The sequence below is a fragment of the Drosophila mauritiana genome, chromosome 3L, assembly GCF_004382145.1.
Source record: "Drosophila mauritiana strain mau12 chromosome 3L, ASM438214v1, whole genome shotgun sequence".
NCBI lineage: Eukaryota > Metazoa > Arthropoda > Insecta > Diptera > Drosophilidae > Drosophila > Drosophila mauritiana.
Genome location: NC_046669.1, coordinates 1,986,806 through 2,003,655, shown reverse-complemented (window position 1 = coordinate 2,003,655; position 16,850 = coordinate 1,986,806). Strand labels below are relative to the sequence as shown.

General features: G+C 45.9%; 1 protein-coding gene across 2 annotated transcripts in view; it reads left to right on the top strand.

Annotated features, from left to right (window-relative positions):
* LOC117140861 (titin-like) overlaps positions 1-16,850 on the top strand; it is a 116,236-nt gene that overhangs the window by 76,332 nt on the left and 23,054 nt on the right. The window contains exons 25-27 of one of the 2 annotated variants that reach the window (XM_033303998.1): positions 43-1,205; positions 3,762-4,688; positions 11,292-16,662. The exons of the other annotated variant lie outside the window; for it this stretch is intronic. Of the exons in view, the coding sequence (XP_033159889.1) occupies positions 43-1,205; positions 3,762-4,688; positions 11,292-16,662 (7,461 nt within the window). The remainder of the gene's footprint in view (positions 1-42; positions 1,206-3,761; positions 4,689-11,291; positions 16,663-16,850) is intronic. 2 annotated transcript variants of the gene reach the window in all.

The following is a 16,850-nucleotide window of genomic DNA, read 5'->3' as shown; positions in this document are numbered from 1 at the left end:
GCAATACAATACAATATACTAAATGCACACTTTTTTACACAGATACAAATCAAGCCACAGACACAACACACATAAAACAAAAAACACCAACACAAATACTAGCATCCAGCACGAATCAAATCACAGAATCGCCTGAAATTATAAAAACTATTGAAACAATATCTGAAGACGGCTCCCCGAAAAAAAAGATGATTCGAACTCGTTTAATAAAAAAGGTTAAGGGTAATAAACAAGAAGTCACCAAGATTGAAACAGTCGAGGAGGACGACAAGCAACCCGAAACAACGGTCACTGTTGAAGAACTTCCGTTTGAAGAAGAGAAGCCTGAGGAAATTCAAGAGCTTCCAGAGGAGGTACGCGTGGTCGAAACCATAACGGAAGATGGCAAGCCTAAGAAGAAGAAGATCCGTACTCGCGTTATTAAGAAGGTCAAGGGTGACAAGCAAGAAGTCACCAAGATTGAAACCGTCGAGGAGGACGACAAGCAACCCGAAACAACGGTTACTGTTGAAGAACTTCCGTTTGAAGAAGAGAAGCCTGAGGAAATTCAAGAGCTTCCAGAGGAGGTTCACGTGGTCGAAACCATAACAGAAGATGGCAAGCCTAAGAAGAAGAAGATCCGCACTCGCGTTATCAAGAAGGTCAAGGGTGACAAGCAAGAAGTCACCAAGATTGAAACCGTCGAGGAGGACGACAAGCAACCCGAAACAACGGTTACTGTTGAAGAACTTCCGTTTGAAGAAGAGAAGCCTGAGGAAATTCAAGAGCTTCCAGAGGAGGTTCACGTGGTCGAAACCATAACGGAAGATGGCAAGCCTAAGAAGAAGAAGATCCGCACTCGCGTTATCAAGAAGGTCAAGGGTGACAAGCAAGAAGTCACCAAGATTGAAACAGTCGAGGAGGACGACAAGCAACCCGAAACAACGGTTACTGTTGAAGAACTTCCGTTTGAAGAAGAGAAACCTGAGGAAATTCAAGAGCTTCCAGAGGAGGTTCGCGTGGTCGAAACCGTAACGGAAGATGGCAAGCCTAAGAAGAAGAAGATCCGTACTCGCGTTATCAAGAAGGTCAAGGGTGACAAGCAAGAAGTCACCAAGATTGAAACCGTCGAGGAGGACGACAAGCAACCCGAAACAACGGTCACTGTTGAAGAACTTCCGTTTGAAGAAGAGAAGCCTGAGGAAATTCAAGAGCTTCCAGAGGAGGTACGCGTGGTCGAAACCATAACGGAAGATGGCAAGCCTAAGAAGAAGAAGATCCGTACTCGCGTTATCAAGAAGGTCAAGGGTGACAAGCAAGAAGTCACCAAGATTGAAACCGTCGAGGAGGACGACAAGCAATCTGAAACAACGGTCACTGTTGAAGAACTTCCGTTTGAAGAAGAGAAACCTGAGGAAATTCAAGAGCTTCCAGAGGAGGTACGCGTGGTCGAAACCATAACGGAAGATGGCAAGCCTAAAAAGAAGAAGATCCGCACTCGCGTTATCAAGAAGGTCAAGGGTGACAAGCAAGAAGTCACCAAGATTGAAACCGTCGAGGAGGACGACAAGCAACCCGAAACAACGGTCACTGTTGAAGAACTTCCGTTTGAAGAAGAGAAGCCTGAGGAAATTCAAGAGCTTCCAGAGGAGGTACGCGTGGTCGAAACCATAACGGAAGATGGCAAGCCTAAGAAGAAAAAGATCCGTACTCGCGTTATCAAGAAGGTCAAGGGTGACAAGCAAGAAGTCACCAAGATTGAAACCGTCGAGGAGGAGGACAAGAAACCTGAAACAACGGTCACTGTTAAAGAACTTCCGTTTGAAGAAGAGAAACCTGAGGAAATTCAAGAGCTTCCAGAGGAGGTTCGCGTGGTCGAAACCGTAACGGAAGATGGCAAGCCTAAGAAGAAGAAGATCCGTACTCGCGTTATCAAGAAGGTCAAGGGTGACAAGCAAGAAGTCACCAAGATTGAAACCGTCGAGGAGGACGACAAGCAACCCGAAACAACGGTCACTGTTGAAGAACTTCCGTTTGAAGAAGAGAAGCCTGAGGAAATTCAAGAGCTTCCAGAGGAGGTACGCGTGGTCGAAACCATAACGGAAGATGGCAAGCCTAAGAAGAAGAAGATCCGTACTCGCGTTATCAAGAAGGTCAAGGGTGACAAGCAAGAAGTCACAAAGATTGAAACCGTCGAGGAGGACGACAAGCAACCTGAAACAACGGTCACTGTTGAAGAACTTCCGTTTGAAGAAGAGAAGCCTGAGGAAATTCAAGAGCTTCCAGAGGAGGTTCGCGTGGTCGAAACCGTAACGGAAGATGGCAAGCCTAAGAAGAAGAAGATCCGTACTCGCGTTATCAAGAAGGTCAAGGGTGACAAGCAAGAAGTCACCAAGATTGAAACCGTCGAGGAGAACGACAAGCAACCCGAAACAACGGTCACTGTTGAAGAACTTCCGTTTGAAGAAGAGAAACCTGAGGAAATTCAAGAGCTTCCAGAGGAGGTACGCGTGGTCGAAACCATAACGGAAGATGGCAAGCCTAAAAAGAAGAAGATCCGTACTCGCGTTATCAAGAAGGTCAAGGGTGACAAGCAAGAAGTCACCAAGATTGAAACCGTCGAGGAGGACGACAAGCAACCCGAAACAACGGTTACTGTTGAAGAACTTCCGTTTGAAGAAGAGAAACCTAAGGAAATTCAAGAGCTTCCAGAGAAGGTTCACGTGGTCGAAACCATAACAGAAGATGGCAAGCCTAAGAAGAAGAAGATCCGCACTCGCGTTATCAAGAAGGTCAAGGGTGACAAGCAAGAAGTCACCAAGATTGAAACCGTCGAGGAGGACGACAAGCAACCTGAAACAACGGTTACTGTTGAAGAACTTCCATTTGAAGAAGAGAAACCTGAGGAAATTCAAGAGCTTCCAGAGGAGGTTCGCGTGGTCGAAACAGTAACGGAAGATGGCAAGCCTAAGAAGAAGAAGATCCGTACTCGCGTTATTAAGAAGGTCAAGGGTGACAAGCAAGAAGTCACCAAGATTGAAACCGTCGAGGAGGACGACAAGCAACCTGAAACAACGGTTACTGTTGAAGAACTTCCGTTTGAAGAAGAGAAGCCTGAGGAAATTCAAGAGCTTCCAGAGGAGGTTAACGTGGTCGAAACCATAACAGAAGATGGCAAGCCTAAGAAGAAGAAGATCCGCACTCGCGTTATCAAGAAGGTCAAGGGTGACAAGCAAGAAGTCACCAAGATTGAAACCGTCGAGGAGGACGACAAGCAACCTGAAACAACGGTTACTGTTGAAGAACTTCCGTTTGAAGAAGAGAAGCCTGAGGAAATTCAAGAGCTTCCAGAGGAGGTTCACGTGGTCGAAACCATAACAGAAGATGGCAAGCCTAAGAAGAAGAAGATCCGCACTCGCGTTATCAAGAAGGTCAAGGGTGACAAGCAAGAAGTCACCAAGATTGAAACCGTCGAGGAGGACGACAAGCAACCTGAAACAACGGTTACTGTTGAAGAACTTCCATTTGAAGCAGAGAAACCTGAGGAAATTCAAGAGCTTCCAGAGGAGGTTCGCGTGGTCGAAACAGTAACGGAAGATGGCAAGCCTAAGAAGAAGAAGATCCGTACTCGCGTTATTAAGAAGGTCAAGGGTGACAAGCAAGAAGTCACCAAGATTGAAACCGTCGAGGAGGACGACAAGCAATCTGAAACAACGGTCACTGTTGAAGAACTTCCGTTTGAAGAAGAGAAGCCTGAGGAAATTCAAGAGCTTCCAGAGGAGGTACGCGTGGTCGAAACCATAACGGAAGATGGCAAGCCTAAAAAGAAGAAGATCCGTACTCGCGTTATCAAGAAGGTCAAGGGTGACAAGCAAGAAGTCACCAAGATTGAAACCGTCGAGGAGGACGACAAGCAACCCGAAACAACGGTTACTGTTGAAGAACTTCCGTTTGAAGAAGAGAAGCCTGAGGAAATTCAAGAGCTTCCAGAGGAGGTACGCGTGGTCGAAACCATAACGGAAGATGGCAAGCCTAAAAAGAAGAAGATCCGTACTCGCGTTATTAAGAAGGTCAAGGGTGACAAGCAAGAAGTCACAAAGATTGAAACCGTCGAGGAGGACGACAAGCAACCCGAAACAACGGTCACTGTTGAAGAACTTCCGTTTGAAGAAGAGAAACCTGAGGAAATTCAAGAGCTTCCAGAGGAGGTTCGCGTGGTCGAAAGCGTAACGGAAGATGGCAAGCCTAAGAAGAAGAAGATCCGTACTCGCGTTATCAAGAAGGTCAAGGGTGACAAGCAAGAAGTCACCAAGATTGAAACCGTCGAGGAGGACGACAAGCAACCCGAAACAACGGTCACTGTTGAAGAACTTCCGTTTGAAGAAGAGAAGCCTGAGGAAATTCAAGAGCTTCCAGAGGAGGTACGCGTGGTCGAAACCATAACGGAAGATGGCAAGCCTAAAAAGAAGAAGATCCGTACTCGCGTTATTAAGAAGGTCAAGGGTGACAAGCAAGAAGTCACAAAGATTGAAACCGTCGAGGAGGACGACAAGCAACCCGAAACAACGGTCACTGTTGAAGAACTTCCGTTTGAAGAAGAGAAACCTGAGGAAATTCAAGAGCTTCCAGAGGAGGTACGCGTGGTCGAAACCATAACGGAAGATGGCAAGCCTAAAAAGAAGAAGATCCGTACTCGCGTTATTAAGAAGGTCAAGGGTGACAAGCAAGAAGTCACCAAGATTGAAACCGTCGAGGAGGACGACAAGCAACCCGAAACAACGGTTACTGTTAAAGAACTTCCGTTTGAAGAAGAGAAACCTGAGGAAATTCAAGAGCTTCCAGAGGAGGTTCGCGTGGTCGAAACCGTAACGGAAGATGGCAAGCCTACGAAGAAGAAGATCCGTACTCGCGTTATCAAGAAGGTCAAGGGTGACAAGCAAGAAGTCACCAAGATTGAAACCGTCGAGGAGGACGACAAGCAACCCGAAACAACGGTCACTGTTGAAGAACTTCCGTTTGAAGAAGAGAAGCCTGAGGAAATTCAAGAGCTTCCAGAGGAGGTACGCGTGGTCGAAACCATAACGGAAGATGGCAAGCCTAAAAAGAAGAAGATCCGTACTCGCGTTATTAAGAAGGTCAAGGGTGACAAGCAAGAAGTCACCAAGATTGAAACCGTCGAGGAGGACGACAAGCAACCCGAAACAACGGTTACTGTTGAAGAACTTCCGTTTGAAGAAGAGAAACCTGAGGAAATTCAAGAGCTTCCAGAGGAGGTACGCGTGGTCGAAACCATAACGGAAGATGGCAAGCCTAAGAAGAAAAAGATCCGTACTCGCGTTATTAAGAAGGTCAAGGGTGACAAGCAAGAAGTCACCAAGATTGAAACCGTCGAGGAGGACGACAAGCAACCTGAAACAACGGTCACTGTTGAAGAACTTCCGTTTGAAGAAGAGAAACCGGAGGAAATTCAAGAGCTTCCAGAGGAGGTTCGCGTCGTCGAAACCATAACGGAAGATGGCAAGCCTAAGAAGAAGAAGATCCGTACTCGCGTTATTAAGAAGGTCAAGGGTGACAAGCAAGAAGTCACCAAGATTGAAACCGTCGAGGAGGACGACATGCAACCTGAAACAACGGTCACTGTTGAAGAACTTCCGTTTGAAGAAGAGAAGCCTGAGGAAATTCAAGAGCTTCCAGAGGAGGTACGCGTGGTCGAAACCATAACGGAAGATGGCAAGCCTAAGAAGAAGAAGATCCGTACTCGCGTTATCAAGAAGGTCAAGGGTGACAAGCAAGAAGTCACCAAGATTGAAACCGTCGAGGAGGACGACAAGCAACCTGAAACAACGGTCACTGTTGAAGAACTTCCGTTTGAAGAAGAGAAGCCTGAGGAAATTCAAGAGCTTCCAGAGGAGGTTCGCGTGGTCGAAACCGTAACGGAAGATGGCAAGCCTAAGAAGAAGAAGATCCGTACTCGCGTTATCAAGAAGGTCAAGGGTGACAAGCAAGAAGTCACCAAGATTGAAACCGTCGAGGAGGACGACAAGCAACCTGAAACAACGGTCACTGTTGAAGAACTTCCGTTTGAAGAAGAGAAGCCTGAGGAAATTCAAGAGCTTCCAGAGGAGGTACGCGTGGTCGAAACCATAACGGAAGATGGCAAGCCTAAGAAGAAGAAGATCCGTACTCGCGTTATCAAGAAGGTCAAGGGTGACAAGCAAGAAGTCACCAAGATTGAAACCGTCGAGGAGGACGACAAGCAACCTGAAACAACGGTCACTGTTGAAGAACTTCCGTTTGAAGAAGAGAAGCCTGAGGAAATTCAAGAGCTTCCACAGGAGGTACGCGTGGTCGAAACCATAACGGAAGATGGCAAGCCTAAGAAGAAGAAGATCCGTACTCGCGTTATTAAGAAGGTCAAGGGTGACAAGCAAGAAGTCACCAAGATTGAAACCGTCGAGGAGGACGACAAGCAACCTGAAACAACGGTCACTGTTGAAGAACTTCCATTTGAAGAAGAGAAGCCTGAGGAAATTCAAGAGCTTCCAGAGGAGGTACGCGTGGTCGAAACCATAAGGGAAGATGGCAAGCCTAAGAAGAAGAAGATCCGTACTCGCGTTATCAAGAAGGTCAAGGGTGACAAGCAAGAAGTCACAAAGATTGAAACCGTCGAGGAGGACGACAAGCAACCCGAAACAACGGTTACTGTTGAAGAACTTCCGTTTGAAGAAGAGAAACCTGAGGAAATTCAAGAGCTTCCAGAGGAGGTTCGCGTGGTCGAAACCGTAACGGAAGATGGCAAGCCTACGAAGAAGAAGATCCGTACTCGCGTTATCAAGAAGGTCAAGGGTGACAAGCAAGAAGTCACAAAGATTGAAACCGTCGAGGAGGACGACAAGCAACCTGAAACAACGGTTACTGTTGAAGAACTTCCGTTTAAAGAAGAGAAACCTGAGGAAATTCAAGAGCTTCCAGAGGAGGTACGCGTGGTCGAAACCATATCGGAAGATGGCAAGCCTAAGAAGAAGAAGATCCGTACTCGCGTTATTAAGAAGGTCAAGGGTGACAAGCAAGAAGTCACCAAGATTGAAACCGTCGAGGAGGACGACAAGCAACCCGAAACAACGGTTACTGTTGAAGAACTTCCGTTTGAAGAAGAGAAGCCTGAGGAAATTCAAGAGCTTCCAGAGGAGGTACGCGTGGTCGAAACCATAACGGAAGATGGCAAGCCTAAAAAGAAGAAGATCCGTACTCGCGTTATTAAGAAGATCAAGGGTGACAAGCAAGAAGTCACAAAGATTGAAACCGTCGAGGAGGACGACAAGCAACCCGAAACAACGGTCACTGTTGAAGAACTTCCGTTTGAAGAAGAGAAACCTGAGGAAATTCAAGAGCTTCCAGAGGAGGTACGCGTGGTCGAAACCATAACGGAAGATGGCAAGCCTAAAAAGATGAAGATCCGTACTCGCGTTATTAAGAAGGTCAAGGGTGACAAGCAAGAAGTCACCAAGATTGAAACCGTCGAGGAGGACGACAAGCAACCCGAAACAACGGTTACTGTTGAAGAACTTCCGTTTGAAGAAGAGAAACCTGAGGAAATTCAAGAGCTTCCAGAGGAGGTTCGCGTGGTCGAAACCGTAACGGAAGATGGCAAGCCTACGAAGAAGAAGATCCGTACTCGCGTTATCAAGAAGGTCAAGGGTGACAAGCAAGAAGTCACCAAGATTGAAACCGTCGAGGAGGACGACAAGCAACCCGAAACAACGGTCACTGTTGAAGAACTTCCGTTTGAAGAAGAGAAGCCTGAGGAAATTCAAGAGCTTCCAGAGGAGGTACGCGTAGACGAAACCATAACGGAAGATGGCAAGCCTAAAAAGAAGAAGATCCGTACTCGCGTTATTAAGAAGGTCAAGGGTGACAAGCAAGAAGTCACAAAGATTGAAACCGTCGAGGAGGACGACAAGCAACCCGAAACAACGGTCACTGTTGAAGAACTTCCGTTTGAAGAAGAGAAACCTGAGGAAATTCAAGAGCTTCCAGAGGAGGTACGCGTGGTCGAAACCATAACGGAAGATGGCAAGCCTAAAAAGAAGAAGATCCGTACTCGCGTTATCAAGAAGGTCAAGGGTGACAAGCAAGAAGTCACCAAGATTGAAACCGTCGAGGAGGACGACAAGCAACCCGAAACAACGGTCACTGTTGAAGAACTTCCGTTTGAAGAAGATAAACCTGAGGAAATTCAAGAGCTTCCAGAGGAGGTACGCGTGGTCGAAACCATAACGGAAGATGGCAAGCCTAAGAAGAAGAAGATCCGTACTCGCGTTATTAAGAAGGTCAAGGGTGACAAGCAAGAAGTCACCAAGATTGAAACCGTCGAGGAGGACGACAAGCAACCTGAAACAACGGTCACTGTTGAAGAACTTCCGTTTGAAGAAGAGAAACCGGAGGAAATTCAAGAGCTTCCAGAGGAGGTACGCGTGGTCGAAACCATAACGGAAGATGGCAAGCCTAAGAAGAAGAAGATCCGTACTCGCGTTATCAAGAAGGTCAAGGGTGACAAGCAAGAAGTCACCAAGATTGAAACCGTCGAGGAGGACGACATGCAACCTGAAACAACGGTCACTGTTGAAGAACTTCCGTTTGAAGAAGAGAAGCCTGAGGAAATTCAAGAGCTTCCAGAGGAGGTTCGCGTGGTCGAAACCGTAACGGAAGATGGCAAGCCTAAGAAGAAGAAGATCCGTACTCGCGTTATCAAGAAGGTCAAGGGTGACAAGCAAGAAGTCACCAAGATTGAAACCGTCGAGGAGGACGACAAGCAACCTGAAACAACGGTCACTGTTGAAGAACTTCCGTTTGAAGAAGAGAAGCCTGAGGAAATTCAAGAGCTTCCAGAGGAGGTACGCGTGGTCGAAACCATAACGGAAGATGGCAAGCCTAAGAAGAAGAAGATCCGTACTCGCGTTATCAAGAAGGTCAAGGGTGACAAGCAAGAAGTCACCAAGATTGAAACCGTCGAGGAGGACGACAAGCAACCTGAAACAACGGTCACTGTTGAAGAACTTCCGTTTAAAGAAGAGAAGCCTGAGGAAATTCAAGAGCTTCCAGAGGAGGTTCGCGTGGTCGAAACCGTAACGGAAGATGGCAAGCCTAAGAAGAAGAAGATCCGTACTCGCGTTATCAAGAAGGTCAAGGGTGACAAGCAAGAAGTCACCAAGATTGAAACCGTCGAGGAGGACGACAAGCAACCTGAAACAACGGTCACTGTTGAAGAACTTCCGTTTGAAGAAGAGAAGCCTGAGGAAATTCAAGAGCTTCCAGAGGAGGTACGCGTGGTCGAAACCATAACGGAAGATGGCAAGCCTAAGAAGAAGAAGATTCGTACTCGCGTTATTAAGAAGGTCAAGGGTGACAAGCAAGAAGTCACCAAGATTGAAACCGTCGAGGAGGACGACAAGCAACCTGAAACAACGGTCACTGTTGAAGAACTTCCGTTTGAAGAAGAGAAGCCTGAGGAAATTCAAGAGCTTCCAGAGGAGGTACGCGTGGTCGAAACCATAAGGGAAGATGGCAAGCCTAAGAAGAAGAAGATCCGTACTCGCGTTATCAAGAAGGTCAAGGGTGACAAGCAAGAAGTCACAAAGATTGAAACCGTCGAGGAGGACGACAAGCAACCTGAAACAACGGTTACTGTTGAAGAACTTCCGTTTGAAGAAGAGAAACCTGAGGAAATTCAAGAGCTTCCAGAGGAGGTTCGCGTGGTCGAAACAGTAACGGAAGATGGCAAGCCTAAGAAGAAGAAGATCCGTACTCGCGTTATTAAGAAGGTCAAGGGTGACAAGCAAGAAGTCACAAAGATTGAAACCGTCGAGGAGGACGACAAGCAACCTGAAACAACGGTTACTGTTGAAGAACTTCCGTTTAAAGAAGAGAAACCTGAGGAAATTCAAGAGCTTCCAGAGGAGGTACGCGTGGTCGAAACCATATCGGAAGATGGCAAGCCTAAGAAGAAGAAGATCCGTACTCGCGTTATTAAGAAGGTCAAGGGTGACAAGCAAGAAGTCACCAAGATTGAAACCGTCGAGGAGGACGACAAGCAACCCGAAACAACGGTTACTGTTGAAGAACTTCCGTTTGAAGAAGAGAAACCTGAGGAAATTCAAGAGCTTCCAGAGGAGGTTCGCGTGGTCGAAACCATAACGGAAGATGGCAAGCCTACGAAAAAGAAGATCCGTACTCGCGTTATTAAGAAGGTCAAGGGTGACAAGCAAGAAGTCACAAAGATTGAAACCGTAGAGCAGGACGACAAGCAACCTGAAACAACGGTTACTGTTGAAGAACTTCCGTTTGAAGAAGAGAAACCTGAGGAAATTCAAGAGCTTCCAGAGGAGGTTCGCGTGTTCGAAACAGTAACGGAAGATGGCAAGCCTACGAAAAAGAAGATCCGAACTCGCGTTATTAAGAAGGTCAAGGGTGACAAGCAAGAAGTCACAAAGATTGAAACCGTCGAGGAGGACGACAAGCAACCCGAAACAACGGTTACTGTTAAAGAACTTCCGTTTGAAGAAGAGAAACCTGAGGAAATTCAAGAGCTTCCAGAGGAGATTAGTGTGGTCGAAACCATAACGGAAGATGGCAAGCCTAAGAAGAAGAAGATCCGTACTCGCGTTATTAAGAAGGTCAAGGGTGACAAGCAAGAAGTCACCAAGATTGAAACCGTCGAGGAGGACGACAAGCAACCCGAAACAACGGTTGCTGTTGAAGAACTTCCGTTTGAAGAAGAGAAACCTGAAGAAATTCAAGAGCTTCCAGAGGAGGTTCGCGTGGTCGAAACCATAACGGAAGATGGCAAGCCTAAGAAGAAGAAGATCCGTACTCGCGTTATTAAGAAGGTCAAGGGTGACAAGCAAGAAGTCACCAAGATTGAAACCGTCGAGGAGGACGACAAGCAACCTGAAACAACGGTCACTGTTGAAGAAATTCCGTTTAAAGAAGAGAAACCTGACGAAATTCAAGAGCTTCCAGAGGAGGTTCGCGTGGTCGAAACCATAACGGAAGATGGCAAGCCTAAGAAGAAGAAGATCCGTACTCGCGTTATTAAGAAGGTCAAGGGTGACAAGCAAGAAGTCACCAAGATTGAAACCGTCGAGGAGGACGACAAGCAACCCGAAACAACGGTTACTGTTGAAGAACTTCCGTTTGAAGAAGAGAAACCTGAGGAAATTCAAGAGCTTCCAGAGGAGATTAGTGTGGTCGAAACCATAACGGAAGATGGCAAGCCTAAGAAGAAGAAGATCCGTACTCGCGTTATTAAGAAGGTCAAGGGTGACAAGCAAGAAGTCACCAAGATTGAAACCGTCGAGGAGGACGACAAGCAACCCGAAACAACGGTTACTGTTGAAGAACTTCCGTTTGAAGAAGAGAAACCTGAGGAAATTCAAGAGCTTCCAGAGGAGGTTCGCGTGGTCGAAACTATAACAGAAGATGGCAAGCCTAAGAAGAAGAAGATCCGTACTCGCGTTATTAAGAAGGTCAAGGGTGACAAGCAAGAAGTCACCAAGATTGAAACCGTCGAGGAGGACGACAAGCAACCCGAAACAACGGTTACTGTTGAAGAACTTCCGTTTGAAGAAGAGAAACCTGAGGAAATTCAAGAGCTTCCAGAGGAGGTTCGCGTGGTCGAAACCATAACGGAAGATGGCAAGCCTAAGAAGAAGAAGATCCGTACTCGCGTTATTAAGAAGGTCAAGGGTGACAAGCAAGAAGTCACCAAGATTGAAACCGTCGAGGAGGACGACAAGCAACCCGAAACAACGGTTACTGTTGAAGAACTTCCGTTTGAAGAAGAGAAACCTGAGGAAATTCAAGAGCTTCCAGAGGAGGTTCGCGTGGTCGAAACCATAACGGAAGATGGCAAGCCTAAGAAGAAGAAGATCCGTACTCGCGTTATTAAGAAGGTCAAGGGTGACAAGCAAGAAGTCACCAAGATTGAAACCGTCGAGGAGGACGACAAGCAACCTGAAACAACGGTCACTGTTGAAGAAATTCCGTTTGAAGAAGAGAAACCTGAGGAAATTCAAGAGCTTCCAGAAGAGGTTCGCGTGGTCGAAACCATAACGGAAGATGGCAAGCCTAAGAAGAAGAAGATCCGTACTCGCGTTATTAAGAAGGTCAAGGGTGACAAGCAAGAAGTCACCAAGATTGAAACCGTCGAGGAGGACGACAAGCAACCCGAAACAACGGTTACTGTTGAAGAACTTCCGTTTGAAGAAGAGAAACCTGAGGAAATTCAAGAGCTTCCAGAGGAGGTTCGCGTGGTCGAAACTATAACAGAAGATGGCAAGCCTAAGAAGAAGAAGATCCGTACTCGCGTTATTAAGAAGGTCAAGGGTGACAAGCAAGAAGTCACCAAGATTGAAACCGTCGAGGAGGACGACAAGCAACCCGAAACAACGGTTACTGTTGAAGAACTTCCGTTTGAAGAAGAGAAACCTGAGGAAATTCAAGAGCTTCCAGAGGAGGTTCGCGTGGTCGAAACCATAACGGAAGATGGCAAGCCTAAGAAGAAGAAGATCCGTACTCGCGTTATTAAGAAGGTCAAGGGTGACAAGCAAGAAGTCACCAAGATTGAAACCGTCGAGGAGGACGACAAGCAACCCGAAACAACGGTTACTGTTGAAGAACTTCCGTTTGAAGAAGAGAAACCTGAGGAAATTCAAGAGCTTCCAGAGGAGGTTCGCGTGGTCGAAACCATAACGGAAGATGGCAAGCCTAAGAAGAAGAAGATCCGTACTCGCGTTATTAAGAAGGTCAAGGGTGACAAGCAAGAAGTCACCAAGATTGAAACCGTCGAGGAGGACGACAAGCAACCTGAAACAACGGTCACTGTTGAAGAAATTCCGTTTGAAGAAGAGAAACCTGAGGAAATTCAAGAGCTTCCAGAAGAGGTTCGCGTGGTCGAAACCATAACGGAAGATGGCAAGCCTAAGAAGAAGAAGATCCGTACTCGCGTTATTAAGAAGGTCAAGGGTGACAAGCAAGAAGTCACCAAGATTGAAACCGTCGAGGAGGACGACAAGCAACCCGAAACAACGGTTACTGTTGAAGAACTTCCGTTTGAAGAAGAGAAACCTGAGGAAATTCAAGAGCTTCCAGAGGAGGTTCGCGTGGTCGAAACTATAACAGAAGATGGCAAGCCTAAGAAGAAGAAGATTCGTACTCGCGTTATTAAGAAGGTCAAGGGTGACAAGCAAGAAGTCACCAAGATTGAAACCGTCGAGGAGGACGACAAGCAACCCGAAACAACGGTTACTGTTGAAGAACTTCCGTTTGAAGAAGAGAAACCTGAGGAAATTCAAGAGCTTCCAGAGGAGATTAGTGTGGTCGAAACCATAACGGAAGATGGCAAGCCTAAGAAGAAGAAGATCCGTACTCGCGTTATTAAGAAGGTCAAGGGTGACAAGCAAGAAGTCACCAAGATTGAAACCGTCGAGGAGGACGACAAGCAACCCGAAACAACGGTTACTGTTGAAGAACTTCCGTTTGAAGAAGAGAAACCTGAGGAAATTCAAGAGCTTCCAGAGGAGGTTCGCGTGGTCGAAACCATAACGGAAGATGGCAAGCCTAAGAAGAAGAAGATCCGTACTCGCGTTATTAAGAAGGTCAAGGGTGACAAGCAAGAAGTCACCAAGATTGAAACCGTCGAGGAGGACGACAAGCAACCCGAAACAACGGTTACTGTTGAAGAACTTCCGTTTGAAGAAGAGAAACCTGAGGAAATTCAAGAGCTTCCAGAGGAGGTTCGCGTGGTCGAAACCATAACGGAAGATGGCAAGCCTAAGAAGAAGAAGATCCGTACTCGCGTTATTAAGAAGGTCAAGGGTGACAAGCAAGAAGTCACCAAGATTGAAACCGTCGAGGAGGACGACAAGCAACCCGAAACAACGGTTACTGTTGAAGAACTTCCGTTTGAAGAAGAGAAACCTGAGGAAATTCAAGAGCTTCCAGAGGAGGTTCGCGTGGTCGAAACCATAACGGAAGATGGCAAGCCTAAGAAGAAGAAGATCCGTACTCGCGTTATTAAGAAGGTCAAGGGTGACAAGCAAGAAGTCACCAAGATTGAAACCGTCGAGGAGGACGACAAGCAACCCGAAACAACGGTTACTGTTGAAGAACTTCCGTTTGAAGAAGAGAAACCTGAGGAAATTCAAGAGCTTCCAGAGGAGGTTCGCGTGGTCGAAACCATAACGGAAGATGGCAAGCCTAAGAAGAAGAAGATCCGTACTCGCGTTATTAAGAAGGTCAAGGGTGACAAGCAAGAAGTCACCAAGATTGAAACCGTCGAGGAGGACGACAAGCAACCCGAAACAACGGTTACTGTTGAAGAACTTCCGTTTGAAGAAGAGAAACCTGAGGAAATTCAAGAGCTTCCAGAGGAGGTTCGCGTGGTCGAAACTATAACAGAAGATGGCAAGCCTAAGAAGAAGAAGATCCGTACTCGCGTTATTAAGAAGGTCAAGGGTGACAAGCAAGAAGTCACCAAGATTGAAACCGTCGAGGAGGACGACAAGCAACCCGAAACAACGGTTACTGTTGAAGAACTTCCGTTTGAAGAAGAGAAACCTGAGGAAATTCAAGAGCTTCCAGAGGAGGTTCGCGTGGTCGAAACTATAACAGAAGATGGCAAGCCTAAGAAGAAGAAGATCCGTACTCGCGTTATTAAGAAGGTCAAGGGTGACAAGCAAGAAGTCACCAAGATTGAAACCGTCGAGGAGGACGACAAGCAACCCGAAACAACGGTTACTGTTGAAGAACTTCCGTTTGAAGAAGAGAAACCTGAGGAAATTCAAGAGCTTCCAGAGGAGATTAGTGTGGTCGAAACCATAACGGAAGATGGCAAGCCTAAGAAGAAGAAGATCCGTACTCGCGTTATTAAGAAGGTCAAGGGTGACAAGCAAGAAGTCACCAAGATTGAAACCGTCGAGGAGGACGACAAGCAACCCGAAACAACGGTTACTGTTGAAGAACTTCCGTTTGAAGAAGAGAAACCTGAGGAAATTCAAGAGCTTCCAGAGGAGGTTCGCGTGGTCGAAACCATAACGGAAGATGGCAAGCCTAAGAAGAAGAAGATCCGTACTCGCGTTATTAAGAAGGTCAAGGGTGACAAGCAAGAAGTCACCAAGATTGAAACCGTCGAGGAGGACGACAAGCAACCCGAAAAAACGGTTACTGTTGAAGAACTTCCGTTTGAAGAAGAGAAACCTGAGGAAATTCAAGAGCTTCCAGAGGAGGTTCGCGTGGTCGAAACCATAACGGAAGATGGCAAGCCTAAGAAGAAGAAGATCCGTACTCGCGTTATTAAGAAGGTCAAGGGTGACAAGCAAGAAGTCACCAAGATTGAAACCGTCGAGGAGGACGACAAGCAACCCGAAACAACGGTTACTGTTGAAGAACTTCCGTTTGAAGAAGAGAAACCTGAGGAAATTCAAGAGCTTCCAGAGGAGGTTCGCGTGGTCGAAACTATAACGGAAGATGGCAAGCCTAAGAAGAAGAAGATCCGTACTCGTGTTATTAAGAAGGTCAAGGGTGATAAGGAAGAGGTCACCACAATTGAAACCGTCGAGGAGGACGACAAGAAAGCAGAAACAACGGTAACAGTCGAAGAAACTGAATTAAGTGCTCCCAGTGTAGGCAAAGTTCAACTTAAAAAAAGGGTTATCGTTCAAAAACCCGAAGACGCTGTAACGGTATTTGAATTGCCTGAGCGGAAATCAGTTATACTTTCAGAAAAAGAAGATGGAACTCCAACCAAAACTGTTATTAAAACAAGAATCATTAAAAAAATTCAAGGTCCGAACATGGAGGTGACAAAAGTTCAAACCGTTGAGGAGTATGAGAAAACACCACAAACTACAGTATCAGTAGAGAAGTTTAATATCCCATTCCCAGAGCTTCCCGAAGAAAGGCTATCTGAGGTAGTTGTGTTACCTGATGAAGTTATTGAGTCTGAGGCTGTTGATGAAGAAGGCCGTTTACAAAAGATCAAAACCAAGAAGCGTATCATGAAAAAACCTGCACTTGATAACACTGAAGAAGTTACTGAAATAGGAATTATTGAGCAAGACAATGCGGAGCCTATATATTCTGTTAAAATACAAGAAAGACCCTTAACAGAATCGAAGCCAGAGGACAGTAAATTAATCGAGCTTCCCGAACATGTGACAGAACTAAAAGTTATTTTGCCCGATGGAAAAAAGAAGAGAAAGACCGTTAAATCCCGAGCTTTCAAAAAGAGCCTACCCGATGATCTTGACGAAGTTACAACTATCCATATAATAGAGGAGGAAGATAAGGAACCACTAACTACAGTAAACATAGAATTTGTGCCTTCTGATGAGATATCAATCACACCCATACCAATAGAAGAATTACCCGAGGAAACCGTATTTACCGAAGAATTAGACGAAAATAAGAAGCCGAAAAAGAAAACTACCAAAACACGAACATTTAAGAAGCGAGGTCCAGACGACGATGAATATTTCCAAATTCAAACAATTGACGAAGAGGGCAAGGAGCCCATCTCGCTTATTCGAGTTGTTAGCGATGAAAATATTGCTGATATTATTGATATTAGTAAACTTGATGATGAAAAGGTTTTAAAACACAAACAAAAGCCACACAAGCATAAGGGTAAGAACACAAAGAAACACAATTCAAACACTCAATTAGCAAAAACCACTCAAATTGAAGTATACGCAAAAAATCTTTGTTTCTTCGACATTTCATTTCATAATTGTTTTGTTATATATCTGTTATTTTTTAATACTTGAAATAGGCATTCAATAACATATTTTTTTGATCATTTTACAAAACACAAA